At 38.9% G+C, this 20,881-nt stretch overlaps 1 protein-coding gene across 6 annotated transcripts in view; it reads left to right on the top strand.

The window, feature by feature from the left end:
* sba (six-banded) overlaps positions 1-19,780 on the top strand; it is a 30,017-nt gene extending 10,237 nt beyond the window's left edge. For 2 of the 6 annotated variants that reach the window (XM_008202830.3, XM_015985198.2), the window contains 7 exons: positions 3,926-4,064; positions 10,716-10,861; positions 10,911-11,862; positions 12,692-15,252; positions 17,290-17,632; positions 17,961-18,192; positions 18,278-19,780. In XM_008202830.3, the coding sequence (XP_008201052.1) occupies positions 3,926-4,064; positions 10,716-10,861; positions 10,911-11,862; positions 12,692-15,252; positions 17,290-17,632; positions 17,961-18,192; positions 18,278-18,416 (4,512 nt within the window). In that variant the 3' untranslated portion in view covers positions 18,417-19,780. The remainder of the gene's footprint in view (positions 1-3,925; positions 4,065-10,715; positions 10,862-10,910; positions 11,863-12,691; positions 15,253-17,289; positions 17,633-17,960; positions 18,193-18,277) is intronic. The other 4 variants (XR_010333924.1, XM_966293.4, XM_008202831.3 and 1 more) reach the window with 4 other exon arrangements.
* Positions 19,781-20,881: the final 1,101 nt, after the last annotated feature.

Below are 20,881 nucleotides of genomic sequence, written 5' to 3' on the forward strand. Positions count from 1 at the left end.
TTATCGCCAGCAAAAAACAAAAATAAGTCAGTTGATTACTAGGAGCTATAATGGACAAAAAGTGGCGACATTTGGGTCGCTGGGGCTGATTTAAAATTACATTTCTTGTACCCGTGTCGAAACGGTTCCCTTATTTGCCTTTGGAGCGCCGCTTCACGTGGAGTAAATTTTTGTGGTACAATCGTTTATAATGGTCGGCGGTAATTTAGTGTAATTTAGGCATTATGTGTAATCACGGGATTGCCCCCCGAGGTGGTGGTACACATAAATGCATTTTTACCAGTTAATAAGGTGTATTTTTGAAAGAATCTTTCGTCCATGCGGCGGTCGTCCAGCGGCCAGTTTAAATAGGGAAATAATGAGTTCATCAACCCTTCCGATTTCGAAATACGTATACACCTGTAGACTGGAAAATTGATGGTAATTTCCGGTACCGAGAGTGATTATAGGTATAGGTGGTGTAAAATACACACTTGTGTCGAAAACAGCAAGAAAAACCGAATAAATTCTAGGGTTGGGTTGTATTTCGCAAAACGTATGAAACGTCGATCGTTGGACGTTAATTAATGGTTATTAGTATTCCCATCTGGGTATCAATCAAATGTGCAACGTCAATAGTGAATGTTGGATGCAAAGTTACGAAGCTAATTTTGTAGATGGATATGACGTCCGATGAAAATTCAGAATAACTAAATCAATGTCTGTTGTGTCTGTGCATTTTTTTCGACTAGTAGGTATTTCCGGCATGTCGAACAAGACACTTTTCGATCTATAACAAGGTTTTACGTTGTGTAAGTTTCACGTTACACCCTTGCGACACATAAACCATATGTTTGTGAGTTAATTTAAGCCGGAGTCGATCGGTAACGTCTTCATTTCCGCCCTTTTAAATCTCGTTACTCGGATGATTCCCCAACAAAAGCTCAAAACCTATTAGTAAACTTTCCGCCGACACGCACAAAAAACCGTTCGACAAAAACTCGCAAGCATCGTTATCGGAAGACGAGCTTAATTAGTTTTCCTCCCGGAGCATAATCCGGCACGGAACGACTTACCATTTACAAAGTTTTAAATCCTTTTACGCGACGTGTGTCATCTTAAAATCTCGGAAAACAATAAATCACGTCCGGAGAGTAATGGACGACGTAAATACTCTACGTTCCCGCATAAAAGTTGGGAGCGAATTGCCGGAGCGTTACACGATAGTCGAGCAGCTTTTCAGCTGAATAATTACGGTCCTTTTCAAAAGCTCCCGGACTCCTGCGAGAAGTTAATCTCGTGATAAAAACTTTTATGGCCCGCTTGCGGTAAATTGTTTTCGGAAAATCTGTTAGTTTATCGAGATCATCTCTTGTGCAAAGGGTGGATTTTAAATCGCTGTCTCGAAAACACAAAACAACAAACGTCGGATCGCATAATAGGATACGCTTCGACATCGATTAGTACACAAACTCCGACCGAACGAGGACGATAGCTCAACCCTCGATTGAGTTCGATCGACGATAATTAATGTGCCATAATTGTACCGTTGAGTGAGTGCATCAGCGATTCCACGATTAAAATTGCTTTTTTTTATTATTTCGACTGGCGAACAAACAATTTGAATTTGGAAAAACTGGTTTTCAGGAAATATGGCAGTGGAAAAAATTAAGTGTAATTAGGGGACGCATCCGTGAGAGATAATTTGTAGCGATAGAATCTTAATTACGTTAGCAGTCGTTGGTTCGTTCCATTGGAGGACAAGCAACTGACACATGTTCCTTAAGAGGACCTCAACGGCAGACACGTTATCTCAATGTCATAATTAAACGTATATAACTGCTCATCAATATTTATATTCACGGATCGCAGTCAACGACAATCGTCAGCTCCTCGACCAGTTTTATTATCCTAGTCAACGAATCCATTTACGTTTTTTCGAAAAATTGAAATGGTTTTTTCCTTTCTTTTCTGTCATTCTTTGCACTTATCTAGCAAAGCATAAATAACTCGGCATATTAACTTAACTCGACGGTAATAGCAGTGTTTTTATAATGGATGTGAACACAGACGGAAATGAAATTCGGCTCCTCGGCGGATTTCTTATTGGAATTTATAAACGAAGTAATTCCGCTCGAGAAATTCACTTTATTTTATATGATGAGAAAAGGGAAACTCGATTTTAGAAAGCATTCACGATCCTGAAAGCTAAAACCCATTTCATCGTCGGGAGGGAAAAAGTCAATATTTATTAACCCCTTTACGAATTTAACTCTCGTCATTTCGGTTGCTAATTTTAGATAATGCAATTTTCGCGAATTCGCCCTTATTTTAATTTGATTACGGCACAAAGGTCGGATTATTTTTTCCGAATTACACAGCCATGACGTTACGTAATTAAACTATGTTAAAAAAAGTAAACATGACGATATTTAACAACCTTGAAACTAATAACCGCAGAATGATGAAACAGACGAACCAAAAGAAAAGTTATTTCACTTGTGTGGAAAAATCACAAACTGATGCCTTGGTCCTATAGGCCTTGGTTTTTTTCGTGGTTTAATGCCATTATTCCAGTCTTGTGCTCTTAATTAACAGGTTGTAGTAATGCCCTTTCGGTATATTTCGTATGCGACGTGGAATTAAGCTTTTGCAGTTGCGAAACTAATAATGTTTCCTGCAGTTCGTCTTCATTAAGTGCGCTCTTGTTCTATCGTTTGTTTTGTCGTATTAAAATGATAAATCGTTGCGTCTTGCGTTTTCGGCCTCGACCGAATTTTCGAACGTTCGACATAAATCAAAATAATACACGAAACGATCCCTTAATTAATTTTGTTTATAGTTCGGTGGACGTTCCGTGATTTATTACACAAATGCTTCGTATTATAACTTCATGTTTTATTAATCTTTTCGTTTATTTTTCTTCCGAGTTTCCGCATAATGTCGAATTGAACCACCACCGGGAGTGGGTGTGCAAATATGAATTCTTATCGGTATAAATAAATCATGAGGCGAAAAGACGATTGATCTCGTAACGCTTTGAATCGTAATTAAAACGTCGGGGGTGTGTATTTGTGGGGGAAAAATTGTGACGTACTTAACAAGTTGTTCTTTTGAGAAAATTCCACGAAGGAAACAAATGAAAGATTACTTTGTGCGATGATATCGCTCAGTGGGCAGGAAATTACAGGCGGAATAAAATGAACTTTATGTTCATAGATGCCCCACTTTTGAGTTTTAGTTCAGCTTCAGTCCGGCTTTGTTTTCTATTGCTTTTGAATGCACAGTCTCGTAAATCTCTTGAATATATTCTATTCTTAGGTTGCGACCTCTTTCATGCATACGTTCGGACTGAAATTGCTTGCATTCTCTCGCAGATATTTTCATGAAATCGCTGACTTTCGGACACTTCTTACGATTCAATTTAGCTTGTTTACTGCTGGGAAATTATGTACCTATGTAGTGGCATTGAACAGTAACCTTCACCCGACTAAACTAAGTTCAGACGCAGCCAAGGTTGTCATTAATAATTCACCATCTTCTTGTAAACTCATTCGAGATTTCAAAAAACCAATTTTCTCTCTCCTGTCTAGATAAACCATCGAAGGAAAAACCTAATTAGCTTTGTTTTTTAACGCGCGTTATATATAAATTTTATGACCGTTTCCTGGTCATAAATTCATCCATGTAGAAATCATAAACTGAGGAAAATGGAATCGACTAAAATTAACATCCGTTCGAATACCAGCGTCCGAAAAATTAATTCCGTATTAATTAACTCGGGGGCTTTTTTCATTTTTACGTTGACATGTTGATTTACATTTTTCAGCAGCGGATCGCAAATGCATCCGACGTTAATGAAACGTTATCTCCCGACTTTTTTTCGGCTTGTTGAATAGATGCACCCTCGCTTCGAATTTTCCAATTCAATTTGAACATTTTTTAGGTGGCCAGTAAACCGTGGACGCTATCACCGGACACCAATACAGGGGACCTGACCAAATTGTGCAACCACAAGAGAAAAATCATCGCCATGGCCTCGTTGGAGTGCAAGCCCCCGGACCCCGCCGCCAAAATGCGAAAAGGTATTTCTAGTTTCGGGTTATGTTCCTACGCGAGCTCGGGCGTCGGGATTTCCGCAAGGATTTTCTCGCTGCGACCCGGAACCCAAACCGCGTTTTATCGATGAAGTTATCGTCATGTTGGCGAATTTGTTTTGGTAGTCGTTGGGCGTGTTGGGTCATTTGGCGACCATTAATCAAGGAGTGTCAGTTCGGCTCGCCAGGTAGGCAGTAAAACTGTGTGTACCACTTGATTTGGGTCGATGGCCCGTCGCAGAGATCGAGAGTCGCTCTCTGTAGGTATTCCTGCAGGAGAAAGCCTCCGAGAGGTCGTTCACCGATGACCCTTTGTGATCGACCAAGCAGCCCCAAATCTTGCATAATACCGAATGTCATCATCGGAGGCCCCCCTCGAGGTGTGTGCGTCAAGAACGGTTTTTTCATTCGACTTCAGAGCAGCAGCAGATCCGAAAGGATACGTCGTGACTTGAATCACACCCACCGGGAATCAGTTAATTTAATTTCAATGTAGGCTTTGCCTTATATGGGGCCAGTTCTTTTCATCGAGTTTATCGTGTTTGGCCTCCAGACAATTATTATGGATCGATATGATGGCGAGCTTTTTATTTGCTGCTTCACGCGTTCAGATCGCTTTTCATGATCGATTAATGCGGACTCAAGTTTTGCTTGCCTCACCCTGTAGACTCGTGCCGAAATTTCGTATGACAGTGGAATTTGTGGGCGTCGAATAGGTAAATGAATAACCGTTTTGTCTGAAGGAGTGGTTCATCGGACGACATTGCATTGTAAGCAAAGTAATACAAATTGTTCTGCACGACATTGACACTGAGCGGGAGAGACCTTAAAGAGAAAATTTTATCTATTTATGCTGTGGGCGTGAGGGATATTAGAATAATGCATTCTGTTCCCACACTAGCATCGCCGGCGAAATAAACCACAAGTCTTAATATTGCAATAAGTTTTATGTAAATACCCCAATGTTCTCCGATTTGACCTTTGAACGTATCGTGCAAGAGCCGCGATTCGAGTTATGGCTCACGATACGAACGATAACCACTAATTTCCCTCTTCACATTGGCAGAATCCGTGAGCAGATTCGGAAAAATTAGACAATAGCGACACATGGCGCGATGTTAAATTCATGACCGGGAACTTGTGTCACCCTGTGATCTATTATAGAAGGGAGAGCTCGTAAAAATTTTGGGCCGAAATCGCCACCCCCTTTAATTGAGTCACAGTGACACGTTAAATTTTTCAATGTGTTATTATGGGAAACCGCACTCTCGTTAAAATGCCACGTACAAATTACTATTGTTGTTTTCTTTAATTTGTGCCACAATAAGAACGAGCAGAAGGTCGGACGTGGAACCGGCATTTACATAATGACAAAGACAATGGGAGGTTTTCAACAATAAATCTCACAAATAGCAGACTTGTCTTTGGACGATTTTTATCATTACGAGAAAATGACAACCAACTCCTTTCAAAACCGATTTTTCTCCTAATTTACCAATGCATCACCACGTCTCATGTTTGTATAATTACTTGGAAGATGAAACTTGTCATCACTTAATTTCAGCAGTTGGCGGAAGCCAGCCGACACATGTTACACACTCATCCCAAATCCATCTCGTAAAATTCGTTAAGTGAGCGGTTTTTGCATGTTTGCTACCTTGTGGAATTTTGCTGCGATTTTTTAGGAAACTCCCGGTTTACTAAACAATCGTAAAACAAGCGATTGTTCTTCGGATAACGGCCTTCGAGTGTTGCTTTGTGATGCGAATTTACGATTCGTGTCTTGACTGTCCCGTATCTCGTTTTCGATCTTTCTGTGTGTCTAAACGTTATCAAGCATAGAACGTAATTGCCAGGCGTTTCCTCTACGTTTTTGATTCATTCCCCAGCGAGATAACAATAAAGTCGCAATGTAAATTTATCTGTTCGTCCCGGCGCATTCGCCAGAAAATCCTTTTTAAATTTTTATCGCGGTCGTTCCCTCGACTTTCTGTTTGGTAATTCGATTCTCGACTTTTCAATATCGCTTTAAATGACAAATTTGTTGTCAGTCTGACGCTCCAACAACGTCGTAATGGCACACAGTCGAGTCGTCGGATGGCGATGACAACGTTTTACTCTGATACGAATTTAACCCTTATCAACTGACGTGCCTTAGAGATGTCGCGCTTTCCGGAGGACGAACTATTGATCCCGGATGACGCTCTTTATTCTTTAATATATAGAGTGTTCGATTTACCGACAATTCACAAAAAACACGATGGAATAAAAACAAGAATCTCGGATATAAAACTCGACGTCCTTTTATCTTGTTTGTTTCCAGCACCGGTGTGTTGCGCATCCGAAGATCAAAGCGAATAATAATTCTCGAATTCCCTTCAAAACGTTTTCATGATGACGGTTTTTTTCCTTCTGCTCTCGCAACGAGAAAACGAGCCGGGTTTTGCTCTCTTATAACGTTTTTCGGTGCACTAAATTCAATTCAGCTTCACTCCTGAAATTTATATTACGAATCTTGCCGCAACAGAGCTGTTAAATATTTTATAAAAGGCTTTATGTAATTGCGAATTTCTACCGGATCTTTCCTTCAAGATTACTCGGGCCGAGAGTTATTCACAACGGAACGTTTTATCCGAATTTACAATTTTGAATTCATTCAACAATGGCGGGGCAAACACTGTTTACCGCGCTGGATGATAAAAGGCTTATCGAAAGCCGCATCGATTTTCAAATTACACTGAAAGTTTTCTAAAAATCCAATTAATTTTGTAGAAACGCCGCGCAGATTTCGCAAACATTTGTAAATTTACTACCTGCTGGACTGTTGTTTTAATTCATTTGAAAACGGATTTCTTTTACAAAAAGTGTTTAATGACGTGTCGGGGGCGAGGGTGCGTCCACACCTGGCGCCGCCGTCGTCGTCGAGTGACGCCGCGGCTATTCGTTTCGTCGGGGCAGCTGTCTGAATGTATTTATCATACATAATATGCTAGGTAACACCGTAATAATGGGAACCAAGTCGAAACAATGAAAGCCCGTCACGGCTCGCTGACCGGCTCCCTATTTGCCCGTCAGATCGCCCCGTGCCACCGCCACGCCATTGTTTTAGTCCCGTGACGGCTCTCGGGGCTGTTTTTCCCCGAACGCATGCAAAACACTCGGAAAAAAGTCAAGCCGGGTCGTGTGTGTGGTCCTTTAGCGAATTGTATCTCTGATAAATTACACTTTCCTACAACAGCCCAAAAAGGCAACGGACCGTGGCAGTAAATGTGCATATTCAGTCCTTTCCGCTCGGTTAATGCATGAAATATGATTAATTTCGTGTCGCGGGATGTTGTTTTCGAAAGTCGACAAATTATCGATTACCGAAACGATTGTACGAGATTAAGGGTTGTAAAAGCGTTTTTATGTGCCAGCAGGTGATGTTTGGCTGCGTTCGTGGCATAATAAATTAATTCGGAGTAATTATTCGTTTTCCATATAAAAAGCACTTTTTCGAGCTACCGGGCCAGGTGATGGAATTAATTTAAAATTTCATTTATCGACGCGTCTCAAATGCAATCATTTTTCAGCTTTTATTCCGAAGCGGAGGCTGGTGTGGCATGCCAGAAACTCACTCTACCATGAATTCAGAGCGATAATAATTATACCAACGGTTGATTAAAAAATTGCCAACCGGCTTTGTTATTTATTGCAATAATTACAGTAAATACCTCCGTATTAAGCGTTTTCAAACATTCGTAATACTTTCTTTTGTAGCAGCGTGTGTGGAAATTAAGATGTGTTGCCAGTCGCGGCACTAATTAATTCCGAATGTTTTACTAATCCCGGCGATAAATTGCGAGAAAAAACCTAATTACGATACTTAATTTATGAAAGGATATTTACGCGAGGTACATTGGGTTTAATTCGTACAAGAGACCGGCTAAAAGCAGGAGAGCATTAAATGGAAATTTAAATTTTTCATATTCGAGCAGACTTTGCCACTTTCAATTTGTATGCAAACGACAATTTTGCATTAAGCAGACGGTTATCTAAATAGGGAGAGGAAATACTCAAAAACGAACGTTTTCTTCGGACTCAAGCACCGAGATTATATCGTTTCCAAATAAATTGAATTAGTTGATTACGAAATTTGTAACTTTAGAGCCATGAAGTTAATTACAGTCTGTGTTAATATTATTTATTACTCCTAATTTAAATATCTGTGAAATGAGACGAAGTATTTAATTCGTTGTCCCAATGAAATAATGTTTTTGCGCAAACATTTGTAAAAAGCACTTTGCCTGTAATTTATTAATTTTTAATTCGTGTCGGTCGGGCTCGTAAACGTGATTGAAAAATGAAACGAATTGTGTACATAATTTATGCATTAAACGATCAGCTTGTTAGATTTGAATGTTTTATTTTCCATGGTAGATTGGCATTGCAAAGGTGTAATCAACCCAATGGCCTTGGCTTTGAACATCGTTCCATACATGTACGATACTCTTCTAACAAGTTGCCGGGTAAAACAGTACATACCATTCTTCGGATTATTATAGAGTTGCATGTTTTTGTGTTTTTTCAATACAAATGATAATTTCTGGCTGGAAAATATGTCAACAGCGAACGAGACAATTCCGCTGAAAAGTTGTAGGAACAGCTCTGTAATTTTCCAACTTATTTCAACTTTACACCGAACAAGTTAAAACTCCATTACAGTCAAATTTAATTTTACTTTGTAACAAGTTGCGAAAGCATTTTCTTAATTTAAGTATATTGTACAGTGTCAACGTAATTGAAACTGGTAAGAGTTTAACACGAGTTAAAAAAGCGTGCAATTTTCGCATTGTGTGAAATATGAAAAGTTTTCGTCATGCGATAAGTCCGAATTTAGAATATAAAGCACTAAAACGGACTTAATTAAAACGTTATCAGGGACGAACGTAATTAAATTTCATACCTACATTATGTTTCTGTTCGCTACAACAGTCGCCGTTGGTTTACATCATCAAATTATACAATTAATTTGAATATTTCCCAACAAGCTCCCAATTTAATTTCGCCCATTGTTGTTTTATGCTCGTTTTTAATCAAGATCGATATTCAATTAATCCTATATGAAATTTAGTTTTGAGTAAACGTATAAAACACCCAACATTCACTCCATAAATATTTTATGAATCTTTCCCTATTTTTCCACAAATCAAATTATTAATTACAGCGTCGTAAAAGCCCAACTGTAAAAGATGGAAATCAAATCTTTACGTACAGATCATGTAAAGTTTATTTTTCAGCTTTACGAGGCCGTAACTTGGCGTTTGATTGTTTCATACACAAGTTAGGGTTTTTTGACAACTCGCGATTTATTAGCACGGCAAACAAACCAAAAAAATATTTTTTTTACCAAATTAATAATGTATTTGCCCGGATTTTTCGTCCTGTTAATGCCCGGATTATAATGGGCATGTTTGAACCTCTCGCACGTCGTGGTCTTTGTAATTTGCGGAACAAAAACGTCTGAAATAAATAGCAACCTGTCGATGCTTTATATAGATATGTGTTTAAAATATTATCGAAAACAATGCTCGGTCGTAAAATTTTACGATGTAGCCGTTTCGTATTTGGAAATCATTAATATTAATGGTAATAAACGTTGGTCTTAGGCGCATAGTTGTTGTGTAAATGGTAAGCAATCGATCTTGTCCACGCTAATAAATATGTCTTGTTCTCATGAAAGATTTATCCGGCTCGAAGCGACCGAAAATTTAATTACAATAATTGCGTTATTCCCTGATGTGTTTTGTGTCGCAGCGTCTCGCGGGACTATTACTTTAATCGTCCTTCAAGCCATAATCTTGTAAATGAAGCATCCCGAACGAATGCAGCATAATGTCGGCAATATAGTAGTCTATTGTTGTAAACATCTGTGACATGTGTAATGTTGTGTGTTTTCCGTGTTATTTGCGGTTAATGTATTGCCCTGACCGGACTGTATCATGCATGGCATACACAAGCTCGGTGCCCATTAGCCGACTCGATGTGCCCTCTAAACCTTCTAAGTAAATTACAGAAATGCACGTGGATAGATATGCCAGTGCACGCTTCATTAATTTAACAACTAGTTTATGGCCGCTGTCAAATTTAATAGATCGTGTTTTTGAATAGATTATCGTTCTTCCATTCATGCCTCGTAACTCGCATAATAAATTGTCTGCTATCTAACGAGTTTTACTAGCAGCGATTGTTTCCACATTGGAGATAATGACAGACGATTCCTTACACTCGGACATCGTATACCAAAGTCAAAAATTAATTGATCTGGGCGATACGGCGACAGCTTTAAAGAGATTATCTCCTAAGCTGATCTTTGGAAATTTCTGAAACTGTCGACTGTTCGAAATAATGTATCGCACGTGCGTTGCGACAAATGCCACTCGATTAAATTATTTTTCTCGTGCCGTAAATAACGGATCTTAAAACAGATAATGCCCACTTGCGCAACTTTTTGTATTCGAGCTCGAAACTTGTCCGACTATTATGTTATGAAATACAGCATCGAAGCGTATTTTTAGATTCTATTATTTTTACCGCATTCTTTCTTCTTAGATACGATTTTCAATCCTACACTTTATTACACAAGAAATTTATTTCCAGACTGCAACAATAAGAAAACCAAGCGAAAAGTCGGCATGCCTTACGCCGGTTGTGTTTCTTTATCGCAAATTTTCACTCGTCCGGACAAACTCGCTTTGAGTCAACAGCATTTCAACAAGGAAGGTCTCGGAAATCAAGCTCAGGTCGTTATTTTATTACTTGCAATTTGTTGAATTCATTGTATGATTATTATAGGTGTGGCCTCAGTCACCGACTAGCAGCTCTCAAATGGGTAATCGTCTGCAGAATTACCCCGAGAGCCAGCAGATGGTCCGATATCAAAACCAGGAGCAACAGAATCGAATCGTTAACGGTTCGCCCATGGTGGTCGGTGATAACAGTACCATGATGGTACCCCAACAACAGTCCAACATATCGCAACAGATCCACCAGAACCACAATGGTCAAAATCCCAGCGTTCCTCAGCAGCACATTATCGGGCCCAACGGCCAAGTGATAAGTCTCCAAGGGGCCCTTAACTCGAATCAGGTCAATAATGGAGTGGTCATACAGGGTCAAAACGTCGTTCCTAATCCAAATCAATCCCGAGTTTTCATCAACAGCCAACCAAGCGAACCCAGTGGACCAGGCCGGCCCAACATCCAGATGATTCCCGTAGGAGTCACGAATCAAAGAGATGCCCAAAACCGCCTCCACCACTTCTACAACAACCAACAATACCCACAGATACAATACGACGCGTCGAAGCAAATGCGACCGACATTTATGCCCGGCCACAACCAAATGAACGGTTTTCGCCCGCAAAATAATCAGATTATGCAAGCGCCGGTTATGATTAACAACCATCAAAAGATGCCATGGCCTAATCGCATTCAAAATTCGCCCAATGCCTACGAAAGAGTGCCGCCGCTGCATCCACACACACCATCGCCCACTATGTGGCAAGACGAGGTCAAACGGAAAAAGGTCAAATTGGGGAAAATCGTTAAAAATCGGCCGTATCATATGATGGATTCGGCGTTGCATGCACCCTGTCCCAACATTGACGTGCGGCAAATACCAGCCGAAAACGGCCGACAGGTTATTATCAACCAGAATTCGGCCAGTCCCTCGTTTATGGAGGACCCCAGTGGGTATTTAGCCCAGCAGACGGCCCTGCTCAATAATACCATCAACAGACAAACAGGTTGGCATCGCAAACAACCTCTATTTTGCCTCCTTAGAGGAATTTTATCGATTTTCGAAAAATAAATTTTTTATCTACCGCCAGATTCTAAATAGATTCTAGCTCATGTAAAATGACCTGGCCAATGGATTGGCGTTGAAAAAATCGCCCTATTTCTAATAGTTTTTTAGTTATTGCATTTTTTATTTTATCTCTTTTTGCATTTGTTTGTAATTTTTTTCCTTTTTTGAAAACTATTAACCGAAGAACAGTGATTCTTTTTTGAGAAAGATAGGTAATTAAAAGAGCGTTTCAACGGCAATAAACTTTATTGAGTTATCCCTAATAGTTCCGGAGTTATTGTTCGATAAATGTTCCGGGTACCGTAAATCGACAAAAATCAACATAAAAAATCGAAACAGTTGACTGTATTTGCACTTTTAACAACTCGAGAGGGTTGTAAAGGCATACAAATGTATATAAAACTTTGTTAATGCGAATTTGGAAACTTTTTTGGTTTTTTAGATTTTTTTTGTCAATTTCTAAACTTTTAACTTTATCAAAAGCTACTATAATACGTAAAATGCGCCGTCAAATTCACTGGAACGAACCGCTTTGCTTTAAGACTTTTAATTTTCGAGTTATGAATTTTTTAAGTAAGGAGTAAATTTAAACATGATTAAACAATCAAGCTGACAAAAAAATCTCCACAAACCAGCCATAGCCAAACCCAAGCAGGTTTTCTAGAAAAGAAGAGCTAATCAGAACTTTTCATGGTGATTCTCGTGTTTAGCTAGACAAAATATTCCTGAAATGGTTATTTTTGAAACTTTGAATTAATTTTTTTCAGGGGTGAACGCGTGCGCGGGCATGGTGTGCAGCAGCCCGCAGCAGCCCCACCTAACACCACCGAATTCGCAAACAAACGAGGTGCCTTTACCCAGCAACGTGGTGATATCTCATATGAAACAAACGCAAAACATTACAAATCGAACCAATCAAACGTTACACGTAGTAAAAAGTCAAGTTCCTCAAGTAATGTCCCAGCAGTATAATCAAATGATGGCGGCTCACGCCGACAGTAGCGTCACCAACGACCAATGTCAAAATTGCGACAGTCATAAAGGCCATTCGAGACCTAACAGTCAACCTGGAACTCCGAGTTCGTCGGCTATTGACGATCCGGTGACATCATCGACTTATTCCGACAAACAAAATAATCAATCACCGGATTCAAGACCGATTCAGGGCGGTACTGTTAGTACTAGCAATGTATCGCCATTGGATGGATCACAATCAGATCCACCTACACCTAACCCACACACTCCAACGCCTCCTAGGAATGATAATATGCCATATGCTGTCTACCAATCGCGTGAGGTTTGCAGTACGAATTACCCACCGAAAAGTGACTGTTGTTCGAAAATGAACACGCCGTATATTTCGAGTATAGTTACGACGATGGCAAGTGGACGAACAGTTGGTAGTAATACCATAACGTCGGTTTTGGCCGGTCGTGCCAACACTGCCACAGTTTCAGTCAACAGTCCTGCTAACCTCCCAGCATCCACAACCCCAACAACAGTCACACAAACCGTTTCAAAATCCCCACTTGAAATGGTCCAAAGCGTCGTCAGTAGCATACAAGTCCCTCAGTCTCAAACCAATCCCCAAATCTCTCCACCACATATCGTCAAACATTCCCCCACCGGGTTACCTCCTGGCCATATCCTTGTCTCAAGCGGCGGCCAGTTAATAATGGCAAACACCGGAAACAGCCAATCGGGCGTTATGCCACCCCCACCCCCCAAACTAGTCTCCAATCAAACCGCAATGCCGCCAATGTCCGTCTCACCAATGATCACAAATGTCACTGCAGCGGTCAGTCAGGTCATACCGGCAGTAGCTCAGCAAGTTTTAGGCCAACAAACCGTTTTAGTGAACGCCTTACCCACACCTTTTGTCTTACAAGGCGGAGTCACAATGACCATGGACGGGTCCATGGTCGGCCAAAACATGCAATTACCTCAAATCGTCGCCGGAAATGTGATACAACAACAAATCCAACTGGATAACAGTGACCCACGACGTACCACCGCGCTACTCTCACCCGAAACCAAGAAAAAAGGAAAGAAACGAAAAATGTCACAAACAGTGGCCAACATGCTTCACATAGCTGCCCAGCAAAACTCCGGCGTTGTGATGTCACAACAAGGCTTCCCGCAGCAAATTCAAATGGCTCATAGTCCGCAAGGTCTAGCCACGGGCCCAGTGATGCAAGCCTTGACCATAGTCCCCAGCAAAACAGGGGGACCCCCACAGATCGTAATGAACGGGCAACCCATGACCAACACCAGTCCCCAACTCATTGCAAACTCGCAACCGGCGCAACAAATCAACCTCCTTCAGCCGGTGAATCTCATCAATGGCACCACCGGAGTGGTGCAAAATTTCCCCACGATTCAACAATTCATAGTCCCGAATTTAGGCGGCATGGTTATGAACCCGGACGGCACCGCCACTATATTACAGGACACTTCAAATATCGGCATGCAGTTACAACTACAGAACGTTAACGGACAAAACGTCCTGACTCCGGTCCAAAACAACGGAATGTTCAACGGGGGTCAGAGTATTCTAGCAGCGAGTCCGGCCGGCATGGTCATTAGGGCCCCCACCTCGCAGGGGAAATTAATCCAGCAGCAGCAGCACAGTCCAGGTGCCCAGTTTTTGTCACCCAACGGGGGCCAGTTTGTCGTCAATGGGACACAATTCAGCGGCCAGTTGAGCCCGCTTGTGGCTAGTGTGAGTCCGAGTCAGCAAGTTACCTTTGGGACGTCCACGCCGCAGATTAGACCAACTCAGGGTCAACAAGAATTTATACAGTGTGGTCAAATGGGCCAGACTTTGATGGTTCCGTGTGCACCAACGGTCGCCGTTTCCTCCTCGCAAAACACGACTTTTGTCCAGCAAAACACTACGATTGTTCAGCAGCAAACCACGATGGTTTCGAATAGTCAACAGTTACAGAATTTCCAGAATAATGGAGGGAATCGAACGACTGTGAATGTGGATCAGAATTTTATCATCGCGAATGATAATAAGCAAGTGCAGGCGCTTGTTCAGGTTCAGAGGGAGAGTCCCGGGACGAATTATAGACAGTCGGTGTCGACGCAAACAGCGGTTAATCAGAATGCACAGACAGTGACCACGTTTTGTCAGACGTCCACGCTGTGTGCGGGGAGTCCCCCGGATACTACAACGCATAGTCCGTTGGCGTCGGGAGGACAGAGTCCTGCAACGGCCGATACGACCACACATACGGGAAGTACAGACGATGGGCTGTCGCCAGCGCCGTCGAATTGTTCGGTGACGTGCGATAGTGCAGGGAGACAGCCGGCTTGCACGATGGTAAGGAACCCACTTAAAGATTATTATCATTTGACAAAAACTATTTTTTTTCGCTAAACATGTACACAGTTTATGCATTGTTTGTGCAACAAGTTTTGAAATATAATATTTTAAAAACGCTTCAACAGAATAACATATTTCAAACGATGTGGTGTTACCGTCAATTTAAAAAAATCTTTTTGTAATTTTTAGTCTTGTGCCGATATGTCAAGTTGTCTTTTCAAAAGGGCATTTTTGCTTTGTAGTCAGTATACATAATAGTACAAAGCATTGTTCTGAAGATTTATTAAATACAAACATGAAATTAAGAAGAAAAAAAAATCTAGAGGGGTTCAAACGTAATAATTTACATGTAAAATACACATCACAATAAACATACATACAAAATAACAGTTTCTAAAAAAATTCTGGAAGCATTTGTTTAAATCACCATAAGCAACATATATGATTATTCCTGGACCGTTTATTAGACAAATATTTCTGTAATAAAATGTTTGATATTAATTTTGACCATAATACGTAATAAACAACTTTTTTACGAATTTATCAGCCAATTTATCAGCGTCTTTAGAATATACAATATCGTTTGGTAATATTCTTGTTAACACATGAACAGAAAACTATCATCTGTTAAAGATTTTTTCTGATTTTATCTCGATTTTATACCTGGGGTTTATCCTTCGCAATTTTTATTTTTTTATGTGCTTACGTAAATCAAATTCTCATTTTGAGTTTTGTGTTAAGAAATCAATAACTTTATTGAAATCATTACAAATCTGTTCAACATTGAAAATTAAATTTTATGTACATTATTGTTAATATAATAATGATTATAATGGTTTGAGATACAATAACATCAATGTGGCATTACTGGGACAAATTAAGTTCAAAGAAAAAAATATAAGTAAGTATTAAATTATATTTCAGAAGTCTGAAGGAGACGTAAGGTAGATTAGTGATGACTCTGATAAGTGATAACAGAACACCCATTTCATTTTAACGGACTTGCATTTTTGCACATTGCATTTGCACTTGCAAATTGTGCACAATTTTTTTTAGATTTTATGAATAGCATCAGTAGAAGTGAATTTTTCTTTATAGGAACTTAGTATCAGTCAAACTGTTTGCAATCTACAATTGGAGCCACATTTGTAAAATTTGAAATACGAGCAGAAAAAAGAATACAAACTGATGACGGACGTGCTACATTTTTATCGTTGAACAATCGTTATAGGATGCTGTTAATTTAAAACGCGCTAATTCCAACAATTATTTTTGAAGTAAAAGGTGGAACCTGTTTAGAATTTTGAGACCACGACACCGAAGAACAGTTTGTAATGACTTCTGTTTAATTTACTTTTTGTTTACACATAACGGATGGGACAAAAAATTCTTGTGTATGAAAATAACTCTAATAAATTATTTAAACATGTTTTAATTAAATACTTTAACAATACCAAAATTAGTCAGTGGAAATTAATAATTTTTGGTCTAGCTTAACGACGTAAAAACATTTATATGTTTCAATAACGGATGGGACATCCATTTTCTAAACTACCAAAAACTAGAAAAATATTCTTCAAGAAATAATCTATTGTTGTAGGACGTCAGTATTTTATGTAATCGCCTACAAGGCAATTTATGTAAATTTTAGAAACCAATGAATTATTTCAATTTAAATGATTATCCTTTCCCAGTTTAAACACACAACAATAAAAAAAACTCTTGTCGCAAAATACATTAAATATGAACCGAATCGTGTACTTAAAAAGAAACTCTATTAAGTTAAAATAATTTTGAATATTTTGGTGTCAGGTTGCATTATTCCTGGAATGGCTGAGAAATATCTCTCTGTTTTGTTTCAATCAATTGATTGAAAATTGATGAGACGAAAAGTCTGTCTCCTAAAACATTCGTAGTGCTGTTTTAGTTGAAGATTTGTGAATTTAAAATTGAGATTTGACGATTTCTGATGGCAATTAAATAAATTAACTATTGTACTAGACCGAAAATGAAAAAATTTGGTGTTTGTTTCAGGCGATGGTGCACTGCATATCCAGCAGCGAGCCCGATTCGGCTGATCTGAACACCCAAGGCTCTGACCATGACTGGTCCCGAGCGTCGTCTATCCCTCAGCAAAAAAGCGACTTGTCGGAGATACATTTCCCCAAAAAACAAAACACTCCGACCCACGTGGCTTACGCCGAATCGTCGACAATGATGGCCGGTTTGCATTTTATCGGCGATCAAATGAAGGCCCAAGAGGCCGTCGTCAGTTCTCACAATTTCGATAAAATCGTACAGAAACGCAAAAGCAGCGATACTTTGCTCGTCATGGAAACCCATCACATGCATTCGTCGCTTTTCGACGAGGAGGAAGGTAATTGAGTTGCGTTAATTGGGGTTTGCTTTTTCGCTTAGCGCTGGTCTATTTTTCTGCATGGTTCATTCGCGTCAGGATAAGAACGGTAATGGAAATAACAAGCACAGCGTTCTCTACCAACATTTCACATAATCACGTGTGGAATATTACATGGTGTGGCTAACCTAAACATTAATAATGTACAGAGGATTTATTAACAAAGTGGTGTGTGTGAAATTTTGTAAATAATTCACTTTCATCTATCACGATCACTGCATTGTCACGACAGCTTCCGCATCAAAGTCATACTAGGATTAAGTCCAATTGATCTTTATTTGGTGTTTAGATAATGAGAAACGTGAAAAGTCAGAACATGACTTTGTTGTTGGCGATTTGGTTTGGGGGCCGGCTAAAGCAAGTCCAGCTTGGCCTGGCAAAATAATACAAGTCGACGGGAACGATGTTTCGGTTAAATGGTTCGGCAGCGAAAAATTAATTACAAAATTAGACAGAGGTTCCTTGCAGACACTCACTGAAGGTCTCGATGCTCACCACCAAGCGCGCAAAAAATGCAGAACGTGAGTTGGCCACATCATTAATATTCGCTACACCATTTTGAGTTTTTTGCACGAACGTAGTCTTAAGTTGGTGTTTTTTGGACAGATCTCGCAAACTGAATTCTCATCTGGAGAAGGCCATCCAAGAGGCCATGGCTGAGCTGGATAAGGACTTGGAGCAAGAGACGAAGGAGGTGAAGCAGCAGAAGAAGAAAGCGCACCGAGTGAGAAGCGGTCATCGCTAGATTTTATATCAAATTAATAATAAAAATGGACCAACATCGAATGAAATGTGTATAAATGTACGTAGCGAGTTGATGAAAAACGTAGAAGATACATTTTTACTAACGCTTCTTTAATGTAAAAATATAATCATAGACCGATGTTATAACTGGTATTGATGATTCCTAGATGATAATATAATCGTATATGAGATATTTTTCAAATGCCTTTTTTAAACTAGCGGTATGGCACCATAATAAGCCTAATCTTTAAAATTTGTACTAACACATATTCAATTTATGTAAAAAAATCATAACGGAAATTGGGCTTTCATGATGTTTGTCTAATTAGTTATGTAAAAGATACATAGAGCTTAGACTTTATCCAAAATATATTGCGGGTCTTATAAAAGTAAACAAATCATTTATGAAACGACACCTACAAGTTTTGTATTTCTAGTCAATGTTTTAAGAGCTGACAGTTAAACGACAATAAGATGTACCATTGGTTTAAAGCGTTTATTTTTCGGTACTGTGATATGCTGGAAATATATCCAATATGGGTTTGTCATGGGTTTATTGATTTAGGGAACTTGCCATGTTTCGAATCGGCTCGAAGTGAGCAAGCCATATTAGGACTTGGTTTTAATTACACTGCAGTGTACTGTATAGGTTTTATCAATTGCATTTTAGTACTAACAACCATAATCAAATTATGAAACAATGCTTACATTAAGTAGTTACAGTTAAGTGAAAGTTGTACATTATATTTTTATATTATGTATTTATTGTTTATAGTTCTTTCCGGTCTTAGTTTTAAGTAGGATGTTAATTTATTTCGTGTGTGACTCGAAAGTGACACTTTCGAGGCTAAGTGTCGCTCTCGAGTGCCACAATAAGTTGAAATTTATTTAACCCAGTGTTTTACTGCGTCTGCATCACAATAATCTCTAGATTAAACAAAGTGAAATAGGTAACCAGAGGCCGTCCGCTTTAAAGCAAATGCAATGTGGCATTTCTCGCATCACCCTTAGAGTGGACAAAGCATTTTCAATTTTTTTCCTTGATTATGTATTATTTATTTTCGTCTTATGTATATATTTTTATAGGTACCTGTTCTGTGTCACAGATATGGATTGTATAACCGGTGTCATTTTTTGTATTGTGTTTATGGAGTGGTTGTGATAATTACTGGAAAATAAGAGAAACGAAACTACTCTGTAAGCACGATTTCGTACTATAATCCAGTGTTAGAGCTACGCGTCACATGAATGAAGCATGTGCGGTAGCTGTGTCTGTTTCTGTAAATATATTGTATTAATACTTTACTGTTTGGCCTGCTATGTTGTGGTTGAACATTTCTCCAGCCCAATAAATACTGGATTAGACACACACTTTTATTACACACACCTTCTCCAAAACCCACTCTCACATCTTCAACCTTTGAAACCATACAAAGCTATACCTCATGACTAACACCGCTGAATGATTAATTTTTTATCTTATAACTGTTTGTTGATTTCCCGCTTACTAAAGAAAATATGAAATAGAAGACTTACCTTTTAATCCAGAACCTTATGTTTTCGTATCCATTACTCCTCGGAGATTCATCTCATAGACACACTAACCAAAATTTTAAAAACGCACTTCTAAATGCCTATTATAGCTACTCGAAAATTTACAACACGCACTAGTTTAATCAGCAAATTGTTAATTTTTATTTTAAATGTTTAAATGATAAGGTGTGTCTTCGTGGCAGCAGCAAGTGACAAACTGAATAAGATTAAACGCCATGGCACATCAGTAATTGTGTAAGAATATGGATAAATAATTAACAAAAAATACAATCTGTTTAGATAACTTTGAGTAAGGTGTGAGCAAAGAAATTTGTCCATTTCATTCAAACATACAGGGCGTATATTTTCGAACTAATTTTTTGAGAAAATAATTTTGCCCAGTTGGGGCTCCAACTGCTAAACAAAAATTTATATTTTAGCGTTAACTGTTTAAAATTCTTTATTTTAAGGCCGTTTGACTAATACATTAGCAACAAAGCTTCAAGATTTATAGGTTTAAATATTTCTTCGTGTTTTAATTTTATATTGTACAGGGTGAATTTTTTTTCTGCAACTTCTTCAAATGTAATCAACAATACTAAACCGTTTGATTTTAAAATAATCACAGCTATTTACTTCATACCTTTTCCATATTTTCTAAATTATTAGACACCGATTTAAAAAATTATCATGTTACTGCTAACTCTGCTGCTAATTAATGCAAACCACAGAAACACCATTATTTTTTTCCGAACTGATCCAAAAATATTATGGAAAACCGAAGGTAATCCTCGCAAAAATAACAGTTATTTGTATTTTTCATGTGAGTAGAACTACATTTACTATATTTACTTGTAAATATTTTGCTTAGGTATTGTGCTTTTTTGGAATTTTGAAATTCCAAATTCATAGCCACTATATTTCTTAATTCTT

This window comes from Tribolium castaneum, chromosome 4 (genome assembly GCF_031307605.1).
Source record: "Tribolium castaneum strain GA2 chromosome 4, icTriCast1.1, whole genome shotgun sequence".
In the NCBI taxonomy this organism is placed as follows: domain Eukaryota; kingdom Metazoa; phylum Arthropoda; class Insecta; order Coleoptera; family Tenebrionidae; genus Tribolium; species Tribolium castaneum.